A 25,013-nucleotide genomic window follows, 5' to 3' on the forward strand; every position below is an offset into this window, starting at 1 on the left:
GTTTAGAACCCAAAGAAAACGCCTTAATCCAGATTCCTCAACGCCTCATTCAACATTGCCCAGAATGCAAGCCAATTTTCTTGTTACTAGCACGTTTTAGTTAAAAAACTGTTTAACTTGTTTCAAATACATAATTAACATTTCCATTGAAATTTTTTAGACTTTAGTTTTAATCTTTGCATAAAATTAAATACTTGCATGTAAACAAATATAGAATTATATATACCCCCAAACCCTTAGTGAAGAGATTCAGGTAATATCGTTTGAATCAAATCTTATTAATTAAAACTTTTTTGTTTTCAGATAAAATGCGTTAATACAAAGATGACAAAGATCAAGTGTATTTTTCTGATTGTGGTTCTATTAACTGCTGCACGTTATTTAAATGTATTCCTAGAAACCTTCTTACCGTTGCCGCGATATAGTCGATTTATAGGCTTTTATAACAAGCATATTTCCACAAGTAATAAGGAAAAATTAAATAACATGTTAAAACTAAATTTTACATATGATCCTAAATTACTGCCAAAACTAAACGAAACTTTTGGAAAAAACGTTTTTTTTGCTAACCTCACTTGTGACGAAATCCACCCTAAAATATTGTTGTATAATAGAATTTTTAAAACAGGCAGCTCAACAATAGAAGAATTGCTGACACAAATGTCAAGAGACCATCGGTTTACTCTACATAAGTTCACAACAGAAGATTGGTACAACACTGGAGATTCGTTTCCATATCCACAAGTAATCGAATTGAAAATGTTGGATACCTTTAATTTTACAGCATTTGTTGCCCATTTTTTCTTTAGAAAATCGCTACGCATAAACAAAGAATACACTTATATAAATTTAGTTAGAAACCCTGTGGATAGAGTCTTATCGCATTATTACTATATGAGAAACGAAAAATTAAGAAGAGGATTCCGAATACTGGAGCTCAAACAGTCAGGGGAATTCAACGAATCTTTGGTTGATTGTATACAAAATCAGCATCGAGGTTGTGAAGATAATGTAATGACAAGATTTTTTTGCGGGCCAAGTCATTACTGCAAAACAGGCTCCTTTAAAGCGCTTCAAACAGCAAAGTACAACATAGAGCACCATTACGCTGTAGTTGGAACACTTGAAAATATCAACTTGTTTATACAAATCGCAAGATTGCGATTGCCAATTTTTTTTAACCATACATATGTAAATGAAATTCCGAAAATTAAAGAAAATAGAGTTACACGAATCAACTCGTCTGCAATAATTACACTTATTAGTAATAGAAATAAAGCAGATAGTTTGCTTTATGAATATGTAAAAACTAGATTTTTAAAACAATGGGAGATTTGCCAAACAACTAGACGGGTACATGTATAATTACATTTATAATATTTACCATTCATTTAAGTGTTACAAAAATACAATATTGTATAATACATCGGACAAATGATCAACTGAATTACATGTTATAATCAATAGCGCGTAAAAAAATAATAACATAATTTAAACAATTACATAATATTAACAACTGCTATATATAAATATATATATCTGCGTATGTATGTATGTATGTATGTATGTATGTATATATGTATTTATGTGTGTATGTGTGTATGTATGTATGTATGTATGTATGTATGTATGTATGTATGTATGTATGTATGTATGTATGTATGTATGTATGTATGTATGTATGTATGTATATATGTATTTATGTGTGTGTATGTATGTATGTATGTATGTATGTATGTATGTATGTATGTATGTATGTATGTATGTATGTATGTATGTATGTATGTATGTATGTATGTATGTATGTATGTACGTATGTGTGTATGTATCTATGTATGTGTAAATTCTCCGTTTTACCATTGTGAAATCATTTGTGAGGAGCTAAAACAAAAACAAAAAACATTATGAAAGTGAAAGTGAAAGTAAATACAAAAAGATATTGATACAATACAGCAATACAGAGTTCAAAATGAGAACTGTAACAAAAAATTTACCCATCGTGTTATCTCCCCTTTTTACATAAGCAATAACAGGATTTTCATTTTTCATTTTTTCAGGTGCTGTTTTAGACTTACAAGCGTTGGCATCCATGCATTCCATCGAATAGCAATTTTTGCCAAGCATTAATGCAACGTGACATTTTTTCTCTTTACAGCATCTGTCAATACAATTAGTCATATTATTAACTCCATGCTGAGTCTTTAGATTTCCAGCTAGCATACCCTTCTCCAAAACTGTTCCATTGCGAATTTCACCGTCAAGGCTGCATTCATCTTTTTTCTCAATAATATCCCCGTCTTAAAAAACAAATATAATAATCATTTTAGTTTTTTAAATATTTTATTTTATTTTAAATGTTTTATTTGTTATTCGTGTAACATTATGAAATCACGGCAAATTAAGATCTTTAAAAAATCTATTAAGAAGGAGCTCTTCCGAGGCTTAAAAAACCTATTATGAAGGAGCTCTTCCGAGGCTTAAAAAACCTATAATGAAGGAGCTCTTCCGAGGTTAAAAAAAAAAAAAATAATAATAATAATTTACCACACCTCAGTGTAAGTTGGGGCAAATCATTACAATGATTATTAAAGTATTATTAAAAGCAAAATTTAAAGAATCTAACCTACTATTTGGACAATTTAAAGCCAAAAATTTTATATTTTATTATTTTAAGGATAATATTATCCTTGTAGAGTAAAGAGCAAGCGATGTTCAAATGTTTTCGTCCAAAAAACACATAAATCCTTGCAATATTACAATAAAAGATAAAATGGTCAACTAGGAAGATTTCATGTAATTTCCGGTATTTAATTTAATTTACTTGAGATAAACACAATTTGCCAACCCCTGCTGCTAACTAGCCCTGGTCTCCCCTTATCTAAGGTCATATAGAATCTGTCATTAATATAAGTACTTATAAAGTACAGTTCATACCAGTCATAAAAAATCTCTCATACAAAGTTATAAAGGGTCTTGCACTATTTTACTTGTTATATAATTCAAAATACCGCTGTTTGTGGGAAATATCTTTATAAAGCTGAAACATTATTTAGTGATTCATTTAGTTTACAAGAAAAAAATACCGCAAAATTTACAATAGGATAACTTTCTTTTCCAGACACTATTTCAAAATGACGCATGCGCAAAATGACCATAAATTTTTACGGTCAAAAATAGACTTGATATACTATTTTTTACCATTTAATATACTGAAAAGTTCTTTACATTACATTGAGGTCTTAAAATACAAGTGTGAATGGTTATTTAAATGCAAGTTAAATGTAATGTAGCTAAAACAAAACTATCAAACAACACAGGTTCAATTTAAAACAATTCAGGTGTCGATAGAGATATAGAGAAGATAGAGTAACCAAAAAGAGTTTTTATTGAAGCTTTAATTTTGTTAAATAGGGAAAAAAAGGAAACCACACTTGTAAAATTGATACAATTATCTTGTTTTTAGCAAAGAAATTTTATATATTAAAATACTTATTGTTCTTAGTTTTACGATAAATTTCAGGCACAACAAGTTTTTCGATTTGGCTTCCAAGGATATTGCCAGAGAAACTTCCAACACAGAAATGCCTGCCTACTACTGCAACCATGTCATTAAATAATACAATGACGTGTGTATGTTGATACTTCATATTCCGAAAACATTCCATTAAGAGTGGAATACTACAAGGAACTCTACTAGAACCTATATTGTTCTTAATATTTATTAATGACATAGTTTACTGCACTGATGGAGATTTTGGCATTAAGCTATTTGCAGATGATATTAAATTGTATCAATTGAGAAATGATTACAAAAACATTCTTGTAAACACTTAAAAAAAAATCTCAGCATGGTCCAATGATTGGCAACTAAAAATATCAACAATATTTTGATAATGGAGCCCTCATCTGCATAGAAAAAGTTTAAAAATATTTTACCAGAACTGTCTCCAAAAGATGTCATATTACATAGACTGATTACTTATAAAGATTTATTGTCTTCTAACTTGAATCTCTTGAATATCCCAAAGTTAAATTGATCTTATTGCAAAATTAAATTTACAAAGTCAAATTTTAAAAATAAATTTGAAAATTGTACATAATCTTGTTGATAAGTGAGTTACATTTTTTCAGATTTTTTTACTCTTTCCGACTCAAAACATTATAGTAGAAGTCATTCACAAAAGTTTACTCTGCATAATAAAAACATTAAAGATACTAGAAGATTTTTTTACAGCAAAAAATACTATTATTACATATTTTTGTTACATAATAATAATTACCTCTCTCACCATTTTGTAACTTGTACATTTTTTTCCAATACAAATAAATTTAAAAAAAAATTAATAATGTGAAAGTATTACCAACATTAATTTAAAATTGTACCTTCATTTAGATGAACTCCAAATTGTCTTTTTATTATGTATTGTACTTGCTTTTCAAGAACCGATGAATCTTTATCATTTATAGAATCCTCATCTGGTACAACTCTGCATCCCTCCTCATTAAAGCATTTAACAAGAAAACAATCTTTTCCAAATACATAGCTAATACAAATTAAAGATAAGCAAACTATGACATTTTTGACATTTTTTGATAAACATGGAGATTAAGATAAATAAAAATAATTTTTTAAACTGAAAAAAATTAAAAATTTTTTTAGTATAAATAAATATGAAAATAAGAGATAAAAAAGTATTCATTGTTTAAATTGAAACTGAAATAATTTTAATTATATTAAAAAAATTTTTTGTTTTGTTTTAAACACATACGCTAAATCACAATCTTGCGATTCGCAACAACGTCGATTGCAGGTGTGCATTTTTTCTTTTCCAATGTGTGTGTATTTCCCAGCATTTGTTCCACCTGACAACTTTGATTTCGAATAGATTTTTGACTGAGTACACTGTAAATGATGTTGTTGAAGCCCTGACGGAACTTTAACTAAAAATAATAGTCATTAAAAATGAAATATAATATATTATCATACTATCATTATAGCTTCAAGTGTAATTATCATGAATATTTTAAATGTTGATTTTAATTACTCTTGCGAAAAGATTTTGTCAAATTTTCACAAGAGTATTAAGATTAAAATAATTTTACACCTATGAAGTAAATTAGTGTCAAATTTTCATACAATTTAAGAAATTAATGCATTTCCTACTACAACGTTAACACTGAATGAAATTTTTTTCTGATTTTCTTTGTGATGGTCCTCATACTAATCTGTTTCTTGCAGTAAGCAATCAAAAACACTCTTGCTTCTAATGTTAAAGTTATTTTCTTTCCAGCTCCTTTATAGCTTGTGATCCAGAAAACATTTTTGTCACAGTTGTACAAAAATAATAAATTTTTTTATTACTCTATAAGCTTAACTGAATTTTGTAACTGAATCCTGCCTGCTAGAAAATTGCACCTGCGGTTCCAATTTTTTTTAAAACTTTTATAACATTTCAGAAAATTTTATAGTTTTTTGCTGATTATCACTTTTTGATATGAACATCTTTCATCCAAGTTTGAACCATTGTCCTATTCTTGTATGGTTTCATCTTTTTTTTATTTACTACAGATATTTCCATGGTAACTGCTTAAGTGACCTATCATTAGTTATTTTGCCATCCAAAATTCAAGTTTGTGTGGTTTGGCATTAACCTAAACAGCATCTTTTTTTAGTAAATGTTCCTTAATGCTAAAAACACTTTAGTTCATCTATTTTTTCCTCAAACATTGGTGTTCATGTTTTTATGATTTGGACATTTTTTAGTTTTCTGACTTGCTCTTTAAATTTTTAATTTCTTCTTTAATTTCTCATAATATCAAATTTAAATTAACTCTAAGCTGATGAACAGTGTTGTTGATGAACTGCAACACTTTAAATATGTTATAAATTTATTAAATTATTTATCTATTTGTAACTACTTGTAAACAAAAAAGAATAAAAGGTAACAGCAACTTGAAAAATGTTTGAGTCTATCCTGATTACAATAGATTATGTTAGAATGGTAGAGAAAAACGGTTAAGAAATATTATAAAATAAAAAAAATACTAAAATTGTTCTGATATTTAAAAGTTTTATTTAAGTTAAAAGTTTTTATTCAAGTTAAGTTACTTTATTTAAGAACTAGGTTAAAATCGATCAATTGTAGCTGTGAGATAGAAAATCAAAAAAAAAAAAAAAAAAAAAAGCTTATTCAAATTCATTCACTTTACTGGTAAGATAGTCAAAAAAATCATTAATCTAATTAATAAACAGTGAAGTATTTACAACATCTTGTGGTAAGGGTATCACAGAAGTTACTGAAAAGTATATGAAAAAGTCAGGTGGAAAACTAATTATAAAGCTATGTCAAAGAGAAAACTTTTAAACATGTTTTTTTTTATTAAGACAATTACAAATATGAGTAAAACAGAGCAAAAGATCACTCAAAATAAGGTGGTTGTAAATTTTGTGTGGTCATAACTTTTGAACGTTACAATGTATGAATGAAAATTAAAACCTGTCAATGAATTTGAATTTAGTATAATAAAGTATAAAATTTTACTTACTCACTATCTTTTTATTTGAGAGGAGGAAGAGGGGGTCAAACATTTTAGAACATTTTTATTTACTCCCTAGCCTCCATCACTGCAATTTTTTGCAAACCATTCTCAATTGGTAAAAGCAAACCCATGCTTAAGTTTGGAGTTTGTCCAATGGCTGGTATTTCAGATATGGAAAGAAAATGACATATCTGAAATATCAAAAAACCCTCCATTTTTCTAGCTTTTTAACAGTTTTTACTTGTCACAAAAAAAATTATTTGCTTTGCAATAGACCAGTATACTTTTTTTTTTCTTCGTATATCAAGTATGGTTACAACCCATTTAGTAGACAAAAATCTAGGTTTTTAATTTTTTTATTTGTAATTATTATAAAAATTTTTAAATCTTAAAAATTTTTGAAAAATAATGTGAATATATCTTTTAATTTTTTTTCCAACTTAAAAAAAAAAAACTTATTAAAAAGCTTTATAAAGATAAACAGGACTCATAACATTTAAAAAGAAACAAAAAAACAATAACAAACAAAAAAATCTCACTTAATTTCTTTTCTTTCTCAAAAAGCCATGGTGACACAAAAGCCATTTTTTGTTCAAAAGCATAATCAGATGCAGGTAATGGAACACACTTTTCTTCACTGTAACATTTCACTAAATAGCACCTGCAATATTTATGATTTTATTTAAATACAAAAAATATTAACAGCAATATATATTCAGAAAAATAATTTTTAGATTAATAAAACTTTCAAGTCTCAAAATATTAAAAAATAAGTCTCATCAGTAAGTCCTAAATAGAAAGTCTCAACAGTAGTAAGTCTAATCAGTAAGTCTAAAATAGTAAGTCTCAACAGTAAGTAAGCCTCAAATAGTAAGTCTCAACAGTAAGTAAGCCTCAAATAGTAAGTCTCAACAGTAAGTAAGCTTCAAAAAGTAGTCTAAACAGTAAGCAATCCTCAAATAGTAAGTCTCAACAGTAAGTAAGCTTCAAAAAGTAGTCTAAACAGTAAGCAAGCCTCAAATAGTAAGTCTAAACAAAGAAAAACAACTTTTTTGTTTCTTAATGTTAAACTTTTTTAGACATTTTAAAAATATCATCTAAAACTCTTGTACTCTAAACACATTAAATTTGATCTTACTTGCCTCAATTATCTCAGAAATTAGTCTCTTTTAACCGCTTAAAAATTTGTTGAAATGATTATTAGTATATTTATTAAGTTTTATTATTTAGTTTTTAATCTAATAAGTGGAATACTTTATATCACCTAATCTAAACAAACTAGTTTAATCAAAAACAATCATTTTTCAAATATAATTTAAATCAAATAATAATTTTCTCATAAACAAAAAATTAGATCTTTTTGATGTTTTTTGTTTTAAAGTTATTAAATAAATATTGAATAAAAATGAGAGTGATATAAACCAAATTATGAGTGCAACTTAAGCGATGGGCTAACAACCTAGAAATAAAGATAGAGAAAAAAATGCATGCGACTTATATAAGCTCTTCTAGTACAAAAAGAAAAGTTAAAAAAATATATTCATATGTTAATTCTGATATAAATATTAAATTAAAAAAAATATTTATATGTTAATTCTGATAAAAATATATAAAATTGATATATGTTCAAATTTTTTATGTTAATTCTGCTTGCCTAAAATGGCATAAAAATTGTTTTTGATAACTAACACATTTTTCCTCTTTATTAATTTCAGGGTTAAATATTTAACTTCTATTCTATATTACTAATTTTCAAAAATTGTTGTCTCATAATCTGATAATCCACTCTTAAAAAAAGCCAGTACTAGTTGAACCCTTAAAAAAGATTTTTCTCTAAAATGAATTTGAATGTAAATAAATATCATAAATATTACAGTGATGTTTCTATCGTTATATATTCATAAACTTTATTCATTAGAAATTACTAAAAAACAAGAAAGATATTTGAAGAGTTTAGTTTAGTTAAGTAAAACAAGAAAAATATTTTGGTGACCATAGCAATATTTGTAAATAAAAAAAAGGCCCTATTTTGCCACCACTGAAGAGCAGAAACAGAGGGGGAGTATCCAATTAAAAAATGGTCAGTTTTTATTAAGAATAGAGTATGTGGTACCATCATCAGCAAGATTTTAAAATATTTTGAGTTAAAATTATAGAAAGATCAATATATAAATGTATAAATGAAATGATATGAAATTAGAAATTGAAACTTAAATAACAAAAAGTGAAGAAAAATCAATGAGAATAATAATATTACAAGTTTTCCATAAAAAAAGAAGAGTTAAAAAAGATGGCCATCATTTCATACTTAGTCTAAAATCTTTAATAAATCAAAAATCAAATGGATTTTGCTGCATAGTTTCTGATTAACATACAGTAAAACCACACAATAATAATTAATTATCTGCATGAAAAAAGTTTTTTTAATTTAAGACTAAATATAAAAATATCAAACCTCTAAAACCTTATTAAAGTAATAATTAAATAATAACAACAATAAAACTATTTCATATAATCATATAAATAATAAGAAATGCTGTTACAAAGCCTTTGACTACTGAATTCTTTGTAAATAAGAATGTAATAGTCATCAATACTACAACAGACAAAACATCTTACATGTCTTGTGAATTTTTTAAGTGATAAAATTCAAGAGAAAAAGTTAAAAAAATTTTAAGCATAATATACAAATATAAATGAGTTTTTACTACTTAATGGGTTTTCATAAACTTTTAGTTACTATCAATTATAAAAAAAAAAAAAAAAAAAACAAGCACATATGCAATATTGGAAGCATTATTACCACGAACATGGTAGGGTTACAAAATTATTACCACAAACATGGTAGGGTTATGAAATTATTACCACGAACATGAAAGAGTTTTGAAATTATTTCCATGAACATGGTAGGGTTCCAAGAAGATAAACTGTAAAATTTTTTATTCATAGCCATAACATGCGTGATAAAACTATCATTTGCTAAATTCTATCTATTAGTACTCAAATATATTTTTGTTTTCATATTCATAAATATATAGAACACTACTCTCATATTTGGGTTCATTTAATGGTTTTAGACAACTCCACAAGTATAATATCCTTCTGCTAACAGTTTTAGACAACCCTACAAACGTAATACTTTTCTACTTACGGTTTCACAAGTATAATATTTTTTTGCTAATTGTCTAAGACAAGCCCACAAGTATGATATTTCACTGCTGATTGTTTTAGACAAGCTCACAAGTATAGCATTGAAGCTACAGTTGTAGTCAATTTTTAAAAACAAAAAACAAATCTTAAAACATATATTAACATTACAAAAAGTGTACTTATAAAAAACCATTAAACATTTATTACCAATATAAAAAGTATACTAAACTATAAAAAAACTATATATCGCTAAAAATCTATATTTTTGTTTCATTATGTCTGTCAATAATAATAGTTTGGGAACTGGAACAAAGTCCTTTATATTATTAATATTTTTTATTCGATGTTTTAAAATAAATTGAGAAAAGAATCATTTATTCAAGATATATCAAGAGTACTTTTAAATATAATAACAATGCGAACAGATTACATTGCCTTTGGCTCAAACATTAATAATTTACCGTTTACCAAGCATGAAAGCTAAATCACATTTAGTAATATCAGAACAGCAATATCGAATGCAGGTTTTAATGCTTTTAACACGACCAATGTCTGTAAACTTCCCAGCTTGAAGGCCACCTGTGAGCTTCATATTATACAAAACTTCATTATGTGGACATCTTGATTCAACTTCATGAGTCTTTAACTTTTTCGTCTTTTTATCTGAATTGAAATATAAATATTATTTTTTATAAACTTAAATTAATATACATTATTATGTATTACATATATATATATATATATATATATATATATATATATATATATATATATATATATATATATATATATATATATATAAAATATGGCATGAATGTATATGTATGTGTATATACAGTAGGCGACCAAATTACAAATTATTCATTTAAAATCATTTTAAATATGGATTTTAAATGAATATATTTGCTTCAACTCTTTCATTCTTTGAGATTTTAATATCAATAATACTTTTCTACAATTTTTTTTAATGAAGTTGAATTTTACATTTTAACTGAAAATATTTGAACTTTGGTTTTTAAATATGTGAAAAGGTAAAGATATATGAAACAAATAAAATTCAGAAATATCTGATTTATTAAAACATTCAAATCATTCCCAAAGAAAAATTTCAAATTTAATTAATGTTTCTGTGATGACAGTAAGCAGAATCAAAGGTAAACTTAAAAAAAAACAAAGGTAAAAAAATAGCTGAAAGAGGTGCCAGAAGTGGAAAATGTGGGAGATGAACGGGCAGTTCTTAATATTTGTGTTGAAAACTGCAAAAAAAGTACAAAAGTAGTTACTAAAATCATAGAAGAAACTCGATGGAAGATTTCAAGATTTCTAACAGAACTATAAAGTGTCGAATAGAAGAACTGAAGTTTCAATGCTACAGCCATGCAAGGAAACTTAAATTTATGCCAGCAATAAAATTAAAGCGTCTCACTTGGGCTAAAAAACACCTACATATGTCTGCTGAAGATTGGAAAGATCTAAGTAAAGAATTGTTTAATTGTTGATTGCAACAGCATCGCTGAATAAAACATTTATGAGTTTTATATTATTATTTTAATTGTTTTCAGATCCCAATTTGAAATATTATTTGATAAGTTTTCTTTTGTTAGAAGAAGAAAAGAAGAAAAATATAACCCAGACTGTGTAATGGAGACAGTAAAACACCCTTTAAAAGTAATGGTGTGGTCAGTTATAAGTGGTAAGGGAAGTGGCCTTCTTTATATAGTTGAAGGGATGATCACCTAGAATAAATATAAAAAAGTATTAGATACCAAATTAATTTCTCAGTTACATGATTGGTTTCCTAATCCATATTTATGCATAATTTTGCCCCATGCCATAAAACTAAACCAGTGACAAGATATTTAGAGTCAAAAAATATTACTGTTTTAATATGACCTGGGAATTCTTGTGACTTAAACCCAATTTTTTTTAAATAAACAATTAACTTAGAAGACCAAAAAATTTCCCAAAAATTGTATTAAGGTAATAGATTGTCTGCTCAAATAAAAACTCTCAGTCAATGTAACAACTCATATGTTTTACCTATTTGCCAGTTATTGTAGAAGCACTCCTCGCATGTTTGACCTATTTGTCAGCCAATGAAACAGCACTACTTGCAAGTTTTACCTATTTGTCAGGGTTAAGGTTCGTGCATTAGATAAAGGATTAGATTGTGCATTAGAAAGAGGTGGAGAGGTCAAGGTTACTGCTCTTGACTTTTCTAAAGCTTTTGATAAAGTTTGGCATGCTGGTCTTCTCCATAACTTTTCTTCTTACGGTGTACCTGGTAACATCTTTAAGATTATCGAGTCCTTCATTTCCAATCGTAGTATTAAAGTTGTTCTCGATGGACAGCACTCTGCTTCATATCCTGTAACTTCAAGGGTTCCTCAAGGTTTAATCCTTGGCCCTATACTCTTTTTAATTTACATTAACAATCTTTCAGATATTCTCACATCTAAGGTAGCATTGTTCGCTGATGAAACTACCCTTTATTCTTGTCATGATAAGAAGCCAACACTCTCTGATTGCTTGGAGGGGGCATCTGAGCTTGATCTCACTTCTGCTACAGCATGGGGCTCACAGTGGCTGGTAAACTTTAACTTAGATGAAACTCAATTTTTATCAGTCAATCGTTATCGAAAAAATTTAGATCTTCCTATATTTATGTACAGTAATGTACTCAATAAGTCATCTAACCTTCATCTTCTAGGATTAACTCTTACTTCTGATCTATCTTGGAAACCATATATCAAATCCATTGCAAAATTAGCATCTGGTAAGTTTGCATCTCTATATCGAGCTCGATACTTTCTTACTCCGGATTCATTATTTATCTGTTAACCTCAAATCCATCCTTGTATGGAATACTGTTGCCATATCTGGGGCGGATCTTTGAATGATGCCGTTTCTCTTTTAGACATGGTGCAAAAACGCATTGTAAGCATTGTTGAACCTGCTCTTGCAACCAACCTCCAACCATTATCACATTGTCGTAACATTGTTTCTCTTTTTCTTTTCTACAAATACTATAATGGGCACTGCTCTAAAGAGCTAGTGTCTCTTGTGCCATCGACTAAAATTCATTCTCACGTTACTCGTCATTCAATTAAGTCTCATCCTTTTTCTGTGAATAAAGCACCAAAAACTCTTATTCTAGTTTTTTTCCTCGAACATTCTTTGGAAATTTCCTCGAACCAGTTTCCAGTTTCCATCAACAATCAGTTTCCAGTTCTTTGGAATTGGCTTCATTCATCTTGTTTTCCTGATTCATATAATGTACAATCTTTAAAGTTGTCTGTCAAATGTTATTTTGCTCTACAATCTTAATCTTTTTTCTTCCAGTAACTTTCAACTCTAATTAGTGATTGCTCAACTTTTCAACTCTAATTAGTGATAGCAACTCTAATTAGTGATTGCTAGCTTTGTTGGAAGCAAAGATGTTAAAAAAAAAAACGCCAGCATATAACTATTACAACATTGGAGATTCGTTTCCATACCCACAAGTAATCGAATTAAAAATGTTGGATACATTTAATTTTACAGCATTTGTTGCCCATTTTTTCTTCAGAAAATCGCTATGCATAAACAAAGAATACACTTATATAAATTTAGTTAAAAACCCCGTGGATAGAAACCCTGTGGGTAGAAACCCTGTGGAGTCTTATCACATTATTACTATAAGCAAAGATGTAAAAAAAAAAAAATTGTATGTGAATAGTTATAAAAATAAAAACATTTTTATTTTTATAACTATTTTTATAACATATTTGTATTAAAAAAATATAAAACATTTCAGTCTATTAAGTTGCGTTTTTGTGGTTTTTAAAAAAGAATAAAATTTAAATAGTTTCCTCAACTAAACTGATTGGTTATTACATAAAGTGTACTTGATTTAGTCATTTTTATTAAAAAAGAGTTGTTAAGAGCCTTTTTTTACCACAAACGATTATTTTGTGCAAAAAACTATTGCAATATTGCCAACATTTGTATATTGATAAATGACAACCATCTCACTGAATCCTCTATTTTACCTCTTAATTGATTATTATTCCCATCTGACCTCCTTATGGAAACCATATACACAATCGATTTCAAAATTAGCATTTGATAAGGGTGCTTCTTTTTATCATGCTGACCATTATCTTACTCCTGATTCCATTGTCTACCTATAAAAATTATTCTTATTACCCATGTTTGATAAGTACCGAAAAGGCATTGTAAATAATGCCTTTTCGGTACTTATCAAACAGGACCTGCTCTATCTGCTATGTCGATCTAGCTGATGGTAAGTGCCTCTTCCCATTGCAGTATGTTTGCATCTCTTTCTTTATTTTACATATACTACATTGGTTGCTGCTTAAACAAGCTATCATCACTAGTTCCATCAACCAAAACTCATTCTCCCTCGATTGTTATTTAACAAAGTCGCATCCTATTACTGTATTTGTCCCTTCCAGGACTCAAATTAGCGCAAAAAAATAAGGCTGCGAAAAAAAAATTTGTTTAAACCTTAAAAAAAAAAATTATTTATTCAAATGGTCTTTGAGCTGATGTTTCTATTCAATTTTTTGTTCAATTTGTTTTGCAATAAAAAGTGAAAGAAAAAAAATTTGGTTTAATAAATTGAATATTTTCTTAAGTTTAAGTATATGCTTAAATTATTTTTTGGCAAAAAAATTTATTTAAACAGAAGTAAAATAATCTTTTTTTTTTAATTAAATTTTTTATAATTTAAGTTTTGGTAAAACATTTGCAATAACCACTGGTTTAATGTTGTCAAAATGCTTAAAATTTAAAAAAACTTCCTTCCTATGCCACTGGGTATTAAGAACGTTGCTGTAATTAAATTTATAATTATTGTCAGCAAGCATTAAAATTCTGTTAAATTTTTTAATTTTCTTAAATTACAATTGCAAAATTTTACAATTGCAAAAATTTTTAATTACAACTGGAAAATTATTTAAATAACAGAATTTTAGAAGTATGAAAATCTTAAAAAAAAAATTCCCAAAAAAAACTTGCATATTAATAGAAAATGTTTAATCTTATATTGCTTTCAATAAAATTATAAAAAAATTGAATAACACTTTTTCATATTGTATTGGAGATTTTTTGTTAAAATAATTTTTTTGTTAAAATAATTAAACTTATAATTTGTTAACAACATATAAGATATAAACAGAAACATTTGTATGGCTAACTTTTGTGAGTCTTTGAGTATATTAAGTAAATTTAGTAGTTGAGTAACTTAACTGCAGTAACTTAACTCGTTTATTGGTAAACTTAAAGTGGTGAACTTTATCCATAAAGTAAATCAAAGTAAATATAACTTAAAAATATTATCGGCTTCCACACAGAGATTTAAAATAATTTAAATTCAAAAACACAATTATGCTGAATGAAAATCTCAGTGCAAAAGAGCAAATAAACATAAAAAAACAACAACTTCTATTCAAAAGGTAAATGTAGTGTGATGCATTCTATGACTCCTAATAAAAAATTTAAACAAAATATTCTATACATTTAAGAATGGCCAAAAATATGGAAAGTTAAAAAAAAAAAAATTAACGAAAAAAAGCAAATTGCAAAAATATTTATTTTATGAAAAAACTAATCTTGATGGTGTGAAAAGCAATCTCAATTCGTGATCACAATATGCCTAATACAAACCCTGCCTTCATTCTCTAAAAAACTTTTACTCATCTATTTTTTTCCTGGCATATCAATGCTTCAGAGCTCTCTCCCATATTCAAATTTTGGTTTTCTGTCAACCATTTCTTTGCTTTATAACACAACTCTTTGTTTTCTATTAACTCATAACTCAAAAGTGGTTACTTTTAACTTTTTCAACTTTTTTCAACTTTTAACCTTGTTGGTAGTGAATTAGTTTAAGGAAATATAAAAATTTTATTCACCATTAAACATTGCGGAAAAATTATTGATTTATAGAAGAACATCTAAATTTAAAAACAAAATTTAAAATAATTTAATCTTACTCTCTGAAGCAAAGATTAGGATATTAAAACAATTTATTGGTTATTTTTTTTAAGTTAAAACATTTTTATTTTTAATTATCAAGGTTTTCAAAAATAATCTAACCGTCTTATTACAGAGCACCACAGAAGAGACTTGAACTAAGAAGTTCAGGCTTCCTACACAGCCTTTAGTCAATGTATGTACACCCATTGCATCTATTCCTATTTAAGCCAGTCAGTATATGTATGCTCTGTTGCACCTATCCCTATATATCTAAACTTATCCCTGTAAATCTGGGTCAGTAAACATAAAGGATGATCAAAGTTGAAATAGGGGTTGGACAAGAAACCTACTCTGCATCACAGCTACTTAAAATGATTTGAAAGTTATTTCAAAGTTTGTTTTATAACTCTTTTAAATAATTTTTATACATTGGAATATTTATTTATTATTGACATTTTTTTATATATAAAACTTAACAACATTTACTTAATTAGAAACAATTTTGGAAAAATTCAATATATAAATATCAAAACTCTGTAGAAATAATAAAAAAATCATATCAAATTTAATTAAAAAAAAACTAAATCTTATGAAAAAAAAATGTTATTCTATTTTATTTAGTTAACATAAATGACATTAGGTAATAAATATCCACGGAAAATAAATCCGCAGAAAGTTTTGTCATAAAGTTTAACATTTATAAACATATTTGTAATTGCTGGTTTAAAGGTAAACCAGCAATTACAAATATGTTTATAAATGTTACAAAAAACAATGAGAACAATTTTGACTCTATACAACATTCAAAACCAAATGCAAAGAGAAGTATGACAAGCAATTGCAACTTTTACATTTTTACGCTTGTTATGTCTTATAAAAATGCCCAAACAACTCATGATAAGCAAGAGAACTAATTTTCACAGTTTTCTCACCTGTCATAATTTAATTAAAGAAAAACGCCTTGAAAAGTTTAAAGACCCAGGTTGGGTCAAGGTTCGTTTTCAGAGTTATAGAGTTGAGAGAGGGTTTTAACCACAATTAAGTAGCCTGCTTGTCTGTAGTTTGGCTTTCTCAGACTTGGAGAGGTGAATTAATATAAAATATATATGTGTATATATATATATTTATTTATACACCTTTATAACTATGATCAATATCTCATACGAGTGTTCTTACATTCTTGCTGTTCTATTTATTTTTAATTTGGCGTAATCTATTTTCTTAAAATTAAAAAATAAATTAAAAGTACTAAATCATAAAAAAGACACTGAATACAACATTTTAATTAAAAAAAACTTCATAAAAAATTTTTTTTAATGAAATTTTTTTTTTTGTTATTCACCTCCTCAAAACCGAGACGGCCACTACAGATGAGAAGGCTACTTAACAGTGGTTATAACCCTCTCTCAACTCTATAACTCCAAAACACGAACCTTGATGAACAAGGCCGCTGCGCGGAGAAACAATTTGAGCACAGTACTACCAGGGACGTGGTGGGGATCGAACTTGGAAGCGAGCGCCTTTACCACTACACCACTATTGCAATGCTATTTTAACTTTGTACAATTTATTAATAATTCATAATGTTAAATAGTTATTGGAATTCAATAAGAAATTTCACTAAAATAATAACTTATTCAATAATGTCTGCATTGTTCATCTTCTTAAAAAATTTAAAATGAAAAACTCAGGAAAACATTCTAAGCTTTAAAAAATCCTAAAAAGTTGCAATAAACAATTTCAGTCAATTCTAAAAAATCCTACCTATTGTAAAATTACCCATTCCTCTTTCTGTAATTCTTGCTATCTGAAGTTCTTCTTCTCCAGGTGCAGCTGGTACTGAAGCACAAGAAGATGAGTTAAAACAACGAACACCAATGCAAAGTTTTGTCTTTCCTTCGAGCATAGCAATATCACATTTTTTTTTATCACAGCACTTCAATGTGCATTCCTATTTACATGCAATTTAAATATATAGTTAAGCATCTTAACATAATTGCAAGTTCATATGTAAAATCAAATTAATTTTTTTTTCCCACAACTTAAAGTTAGAATAGATTAGAAAACAGATACCTGAATATTTTTTACAGTCCCATAGTTGTCAAACAAACCAGCAGCATTTCCTGCTTTAAGTGATTTTCCATATTCAATTGTTGAATCTTTACAATAATATTCTTCCAAGATGGTATGAGCATCAACCGTCAAACCTAATAATATTTATGGTTTAGCTTTTTGCAATACAATACTTAAACACTTATAAAAATTTTTTTTTTTTTAAATTCACCTACCCAAAGGCCCAGAAGGCCACTGTAGATGAGGAGGCTATTCGTGGTTATAACCCTCTCTCAACTCTGTAACTCCGAAACACCAACCTTGACGAACAAGGTTGCTTCGCGGAGAAACAAGTTGAGCGCGGTACTACCAGGACATCAGGTAAACCCTACACATAATAGAAATTAGTAAAAAAAATTATGGTACCCACCCAATCAAGGTGTCTCATTTAAATTTAGTGGTAACCTGGTAGAATTTATAAAAAATACCAATAGGAACCAAAAATTTCAGTTAAAACCGAACATCTCTTTAAAAAAATCTACAATTTTAAATATATCAGATGATGTTTTACATCTCCCTATTGCGACCTTGATAAGAGGCCGCTGCAAACCTTCGATATTTTTTATCGTGTCGAATTAGAGAAGTGATTTAAGATTCTATTTGAAAAATCTCCATTTATTCAAATCAAATTGAGGTAATTTCATAATAAACTTTTTATAAAGGCAAATTCTCGATAAACTGTGCATCAACTTCTAAATAATATAATTGCATTTTTTAACATTATTAGAATATTGCTACTCTAATAATTGCAGCCATCATAGAAATTTCAGCTCTTAAAAAGTACCCACTGGATGGGCATTTTTGTAGGGATGCCAGTTGCAACTTTTATGAACATACTTAAGGCAATGCATATCCATTGAGAAGTTAAATTAAACTAAAAATTATAAAGATTTATTTACAAAAAGTTGCAATTAATTATTTTGATACTTTTTTAACTGTAAAAAATATACAACTATTTTTCATGCTTTGTAAATCTATTTTATAGACAGCAACCAAATAGAAAAAATATTCCTTTATGATTTGACTTTTAATTTGGACAATTTAATTGGACAAATTTTCGCGTCACGGTAAGGAAGGAGGCGTGAACTTCCTGGTTAAATGCACTTCCGCTGTGCTCTGTGATAAGACCGTTAGGACTTCTTGGGGCACCTAAAGAAACAAAATTAAAAAAAAAAAAATTTTGTAAAATATTTTTAATTTCTAGTTTTCTACATACAACGAAAGTAGTTTTTAAATCTTATAATATAATAATATTAATAATAATAATAACAATAACAATAATAATAAGGTATAGCTGTACCAACTGGTGTTAACAGTAGCAAAGTGCAATAACAGTAGATATTGCACTATTACAGTTCTGTTTGTTTTTTGTTTATGTTTTGACAAATAGTGTCTGCAAAATTTATATTTGTCTATTTTATTTTTGAAGTTGTTTATTGAAGTAGCCTCTATTATTTCAGATGGTAAGTTGTTCCATGCATTTACAACTCAATTTTAGAAAAAGTGATATCTTAAGATATTTCTGCAAAAAGATTTTTCCAGTTTGAATTTGTGTTGTTGTAAATACCTTCTTTTGATGTATTTTGATAACTGAGTGTAATACAATTTATTTTACCATAGCCATGTTGAATTTTAAATTGTTGAATAAGATCTCCAAGTTGTCTCTGTTCTTCTAGTGTCATTAACTGCATAATATTTAACCTAGCTTCATAAAATTTTTTAAATGTAGGTGCTAATTTGTTTGCTCTTTTTTAGATTATCTCATGTCTTATCATTTTGTCTGTGTATCTTAACCTCTCATCTCTGCAACATGCCCAGCAGCTCATGGTCTGCAAAAAATTTCTTTGAACATTTGGAAGACGTTATAACAAAATTTGATATTCTTATAAAACCATAGTAGAATAATTTATGCTATATAATTTAGGTAAAAATGTAAATATATACAGTGTTAATGAATTAATGCCTATAAGTGACCATTAATGGTCACTTATAGGTTGATAAATATACTACATACAAGCATTACTTTATCTGGAGAACTTCATTTTTTTAAATTTGGCTTAGCAAAGTAAATGATGCAGAATTGTTTGTATGAAAGCCAAACTGTATTTTAAAAAAACTTTTTAAACAGTAAGTTTTATAAATATAGATTTTTGCAAAGGATTTGAAAAGTGAAATGTGAAACAATGAGTAGATGAAAGAATACCTGTCTGGGCATTGCTACAAGTGTTAAAGATGTAGCTGTGAAAAGCATTGCAAACACCAATGAGGTTGGTTAGTATTTTATTGTTATGAACAATTACATTAGGGGTTGTGGTACAGTTGCTTTTAATGATAGTAATGACATTACTAATGTTTTTGATGGCTGCTAGGAGGTTTTCAGACAAATGGATTTTTACTATTTTCTATACCTGCATAGATTGATGTTTGTTATTCATAATGATTTTAGTAAGATTTTTTTAAGCTAAAAAAATTGTAAAATAATTTTTAACCTTACTTATTTTGAATTGGAAAACACAATTGTAGGCTTGCGTAATAATCAATCTTGAAGTTTTTCTTTTGAATGTAAGTCTCTCCTTCTTTTACATTTTTGATATTAATATCATGGATACATAAACACATATACTTAACAACAAAACAGCATTTTTAATTGCATATTTACTGTGAGTAAAGAAGCTCATGTCAGCCACGAATTTTCAATATTTCAAGACTTTTACCAGGAACTGAAGTTTCTGTTACAAGTAAGTACGAAAATTAATTTGGTTACAAAGGGTACAACTTCAACATCGAATAAAAGCACTTTCTGTTGATTTTCAAATTTATGTTTTTAAACGCTTCTTCGCCAATATAAAACTCCCCATCATAATAATTAATTTTGGTTGCTAACGCAGCTTCCCCTCCTCCCCTTTTATTTTATAATTGATTTTAAATTAGAAATATTTTTAAAAAGGGGGGAGGAGGGGGAGGGGGCTGCAAAAACGCCCAAATTTTTTCAAGTACAGATAAGGACAGCTTTTTTACTTTATTTTTTACTCTATTTTTAAATCTATACCGCACTTTTATAAATTTAATACCCTTTTTCTATATTCCAGTAAAATTTTTAATAATGGTATAGATTTTTAAAAGTTTATTCTAGCAAGTTTACTTAAATTTTGCATATATTTCATTTCTTGCCTTTGTTAAAAAGTTTATTCGAATTACTTCATTAAGTACAGTTACAAGGGTATACAGCGCCCTTGGTGAAACTTATTGAAACGCGCAAAATAATAATAATAATAATAATAGTAATAATAAAAATATGTATAAAACAGCGGTGTAACAAAGGGGAGCACAACCCTATAAGATAAGGGTGGGGGTCAAGCCCAGAGAGCTTCAGGGAACGGAGATATGCGAATCTTAATGTACTTTTCACATTATTCCATTTTTTATTATGAACAGTACTAATCTCTGTTTTATGCAATATATTTTTTTGATTTATTATTTTTCATCTAATCACGCACACACACACAAAATTTAAATTAATTTACTAATATCTATGTATCCCAAATGTGCTGAGACAACAAATGGGCTAAGATTACAAACAATTTCATTATAATTTACGACAGGCATGGTATGTAAACAGACCGGCATAGAGTAATTGTCCAGATGTACATACTAGTTATTTGTTTACGTAATTTGCATTATTTCAATAATAATAAAATTTGTGCAGATTTGGAAATAGAAAACGAAAAAACGCAAACATTAGATAAAGTAATTGCGGAAATTAAAAGGCTTATTTGAAAGCAAAAATGGTATGTTTGAGAAACGTTAAATGAAAATTAAAAAGGCATAATTGCAGTGACGGATGTGGGAAGGGTAATGGGGTACGCATCCTCCTCCGCCCCCAACCACCACCACTACAAGAATTTGAAAGTTCTAAAAGATCTTAGAAATTGAAGAACCTTTTTTTTTCTTCTTTTTTGGAGACGCAAATGTGGTATAAAATACCAAAAAATTTTCAACATACCCCCACCAAAAATTTCTGGATCAGTCACTGCATATTTGGGCAAGTTGAATAAATAAAATTTCTTTGGATATTCTTTAAATTTTTTTCTACTCATGATAGCATTCTAAGAATTATTAATTAATTAGTAATTAGATTGTAAATAGGTAGTGTAGCTGCAGTGAATTTCAAAATTATGTCGTGGTCATACGTAAGGTAAAGTTTTTTTAATATCTGAAAGTCTCAGAGTCTGCTTTGCAGCATAGTTGAGAGGAAATACGTGTTAAATCATTTCAATTTTGAAAAATTGCATTCTGTACGAGCCACAGGTAGTGTGCAACTACATTTTTTAAAATTGTTAAAGTCAAATAAAGCAGTTGGTCCTGATGATAAGGTATGTTATTATGTCCTGATGAAAGTATATATTATTATAAATTGTTTTGACGTTTTAAAAAACATATTTTTTTAAATTTTTAAATGCTTTATTAATCAGGGAGTTTTTCCTGATGACTTAAAAACAAAAAAAGTTGTTACTATATTTGAAGAAGGAGAAAAAACTTTGGACAATAATGAAATTGGACGAATTTTCTTTAAGTGATAGGTGTAGTTTATATGTAATACATTATAGGGTTACTACATTTGTAAGAAAAAGCAGAGAGCGTGGAAATTGGACAATAATGTAAAATATTATCGTCCAATTTCCATGCTCTCTGTTTTTTCTATAATTTTAGAAAGAATTTTGTAAAATATACAATCACTTTTTAGCAAACAAGTTACTACATATCATGCAATATGGCTTCATAAAGAAAAAAATTTAACAGAGCATGCTAATATTCAGCTTACAAGAAGTATTTCTGACTCATTTAAAAATTCTTAATTCACTTTGTGGATATTTATTGATTTAGCAAAAGCATTCGTTACAATTGATCATAAAATTATTGCTAAAAAATTAAAATATTATGGTATAACAGGAAATGTTTTAAAATCGTAAACAATTTGTTTACTTAGATGAAACATTTTCATCAAATTTGTTAAATATTACATTTGGAGTTCCTCAAGGATCCATATTAGGACCTCTCTTTTTCCTTATTTTTATTAATGATTTATACAAATCCTCGGATTTAATAACAACTACGTTTTATTTTACGGGCAAAAAGTACAAAAAATGGAAAACCGACACACAAGTTATCATAATTATATGTATTATATAATTCGACTTTAAAACTTTAGCAAATAAATTTTTGATTTAGAAAACTTCATATATTTTTTTTAAATCTGTTATATAATAAATCTTTTTATTTTTTATTGTTCGCAATAAAAAAAGACCTAACTAGGCTAATGAGTTAAAAAAGTTTTAAATTATTTTAAATCTTTAAATTATTTGCATTTGCACTTTAATATCATTTATATTAAAAAATAAAATTTCAATTATTCTATAACTCAATGCTATTGTTTTATACACATCTAAATTTAATTTTAGCTGGAATATGTCATTTTTTATTACAATTTCGCAAAGCGGTTGGCAACATTTATAATAAAATTGATATCCAAATGTAATAACCCATAATGTATTACATATAAACTACACCTATCATGTAAAGTAAATTGTCATTTAAAGTCATTTTTTAATGAAATATCGCTTTACTCCGCACCGCATACTAAAAATATAGTGTCAGCATGCTAAAAGCATAGTTTATAATTTACTTAAACAATTATGTTTTATAAATTTTTGTTTTTTCTCCTTCTTTTATAAGAAGAAAAAATAAAATAAAATCTAATAAACCTTTGTAATCATAGGGTTAAAGAATTATTCAATTGAAACCTCACGGTGATAAATACTTACCTAATAAATAAACGAATAATATAAATCCCCATGCCTCCATTACACTATTCGTAAGTTGTTTTCATGCGGTTTATAATTAACTAATTAGCGCGACTTTATTACCATTCATATGTAATTGCACTTTGTATGCTTATTTGATTCTAGTTTCGGCATATTTTTTTGAAAGAGAAAGTAAACAGTACTTTACGCATGATAGTAAAAACTCAACGGGTTCGCCTTTTAACGAAATATGCATGTTAAACGCAATTAGATATTATTAGATTATCACAAATAAATGGTAACAATTAATTGATTACCATTAGATGGAATTTATTTATTAGTTAACATTTTAATACTTTTAAAACTATTTACACATATAAATTTTATTTATCTTTAAATCAATAATAATATAAAAATAATTTATTTAGCATTAAGAATAATTATATTTATACCAAACTATATTTTTTATGAGCATAGTTATTTAGTCAATTGTTGACTAGAAGTCATACAAATATATAATTTACTAGCTGTCCAGACCCGTAAAGTACGGCTCTTGGTAAATCTATTCCTTATCAACCTGTTCCATACTTATTTCTTACTTTAGTAAGCGGTGGAATAGTAACTATATACATATATAAGCGGTGGAATAATAACTATATACATATATAAGCGGTGGAATAATAACTATATACATATATAAGCGGTGGAATAATAACTATATACATATATAAGCGGTGGAATAATAACTATATACATATATAAGCGGTGGAATAATAACTATATACATATATAAGCGGTGGAATAATAACTATATACATATATAAGCGGTGGAATAATAACTATATACATATATAAGCGGTGGAATAATAACTATATACATATATAAGCGGTGGAATAATAACTATATACATATATAAGCGGTGGAATAATAACTATATACATATATAAGCGGTGGAATAATAACTATATACATATATAAGCGGTGGAATAATAACTATATACATATATAAGCGGTGGAATAATAACTATATACATATATAAGCGGTGGAATAATACTCAATATGCTCCAGGTTACTCCCTATCAATCCATGGAATTTATAAACAGTTCTACTATTTATAAATTCCATGGACCTATAGTAGTTATAACTCAAACAAAAGAAACCAATGCCCTGGTTTCTATTATAGGACATATTTTTAATTTTACATTTATTTGGGACATCCTTTACAGCAACAGACAATGTAGAATTAATATCAACATCCATTGTGAATATCACAAGTAGGTCTATTATTGAAACAGAGTCTATAACAGAGATTAGTGACCAATCATCTGTACAAGAAACAGACAATAATCAAGATATCATAATTGCAGCAGATAAAGGAGCAGAACTACAATATTCAGAAACATTCAGAAACCGAAACATTACTGAAACT

General features: G+C 27.5%; 2 protein-coding genes across 4 annotated transcripts in view; one reads left to right on the plus strand and one right to left on the minus strand.

Annotated features, from left to right (window-relative positions):
- LOC100197243 (heparan sulfate 2-O-sulfotransferase 1) overlaps nt 1-1,496 on the plus strand; it is a 30,290-nt gene extending 28,794 nt beyond the window's left edge. Inside the window, exon 2 of one of the 2 annotated variants that reach the window (XM_065802257.1) lies at nt 304-1,447. In XM_065802257.1, coding sequence (XP_065658329.1) covers nt 304-1,365 — 1,062 coding nt within the window. In that variant the 3' untranslated portion in view covers nt 1,366-1,447. Of the gene's footprint in view, nt 1-303 lie in introns of both variants that reach the window. The other variant, XM_065802258.1, reaches the window with a different exon arrangement.
- Nucleotides 1,359-23,758, minus strand: LOC100215004 (uncharacterized). Of its 2 annotated transcripts, none has more exons than XM_065802255.1 (9): nt 23,604-23,758; nt 17,743-17,876; nt 17,434-17,620; nt 10,152-10,353; nt 7,080-7,201; nt 4,770-4,941; nt 4,384-4,544; nt 1,995-2,297; nt 1,359-1,881 (listed from the first exon to the last, which is right to left on the minus strand). In XM_065802255.1, exons 1-9 carry the CDS (start codon nt 23,641-23,643, stop codon nt 1,868-1,870), a joined length of 1,335 nt encoding a protein of 444 aa, XP_065658327.1. In that variant the 5' UTR covers nt 23,644-23,758; the 3' UTR covers nt 1,359-1,867. The 2 variants fall into 2 exon arrangements, with proteins under 2 accessions (XP_065658327.1, XP_065658328.1); XM_065802256.1 differs by lacking the exon at nt 23,604-23,758 and adding an exon at nt 20,276-20,645.
- Nucleotides 23,759-25,013: the final 1,255 nt, after the last annotated feature.

This window comes from Hydra vulgaris, chromosome 08 (genome assembly GCF_038396675.1).
Source record: "Hydra vulgaris chromosome 08, alternate assembly HydraT2T_AEP".
Classification (NCBI taxonomy): domain Eukaryota; kingdom Metazoa; phylum Cnidaria; class Hydrozoa; order Anthoathecata; family Hydridae; genus Hydra; species Hydra vulgaris.

Bases quoted from the DNA above. Each gene is read 5' to 3' on its own strand.
- LOC100215004 (XM_065802255.1), bottom strand. From the start codon at position 23,643: ATGGAGGCATGGGGATTTATATTATTCGTTTATTTATTAG. The intron at 10,354-17,433 runs GTAGGATTTTTT...ATTTCAATTCAG, and splicing joins AATGGGTAATTTTACAATAG to ATAAAAAGACGAAAAAGTTA. The intron at 4,942-7,079 runs GTGAGATTTTTT...TATTATTTTTAG, and splicing joins TGAGAAAGAAAAGAAATTAA to TTAAAGTTCCGTCAGGGCTT.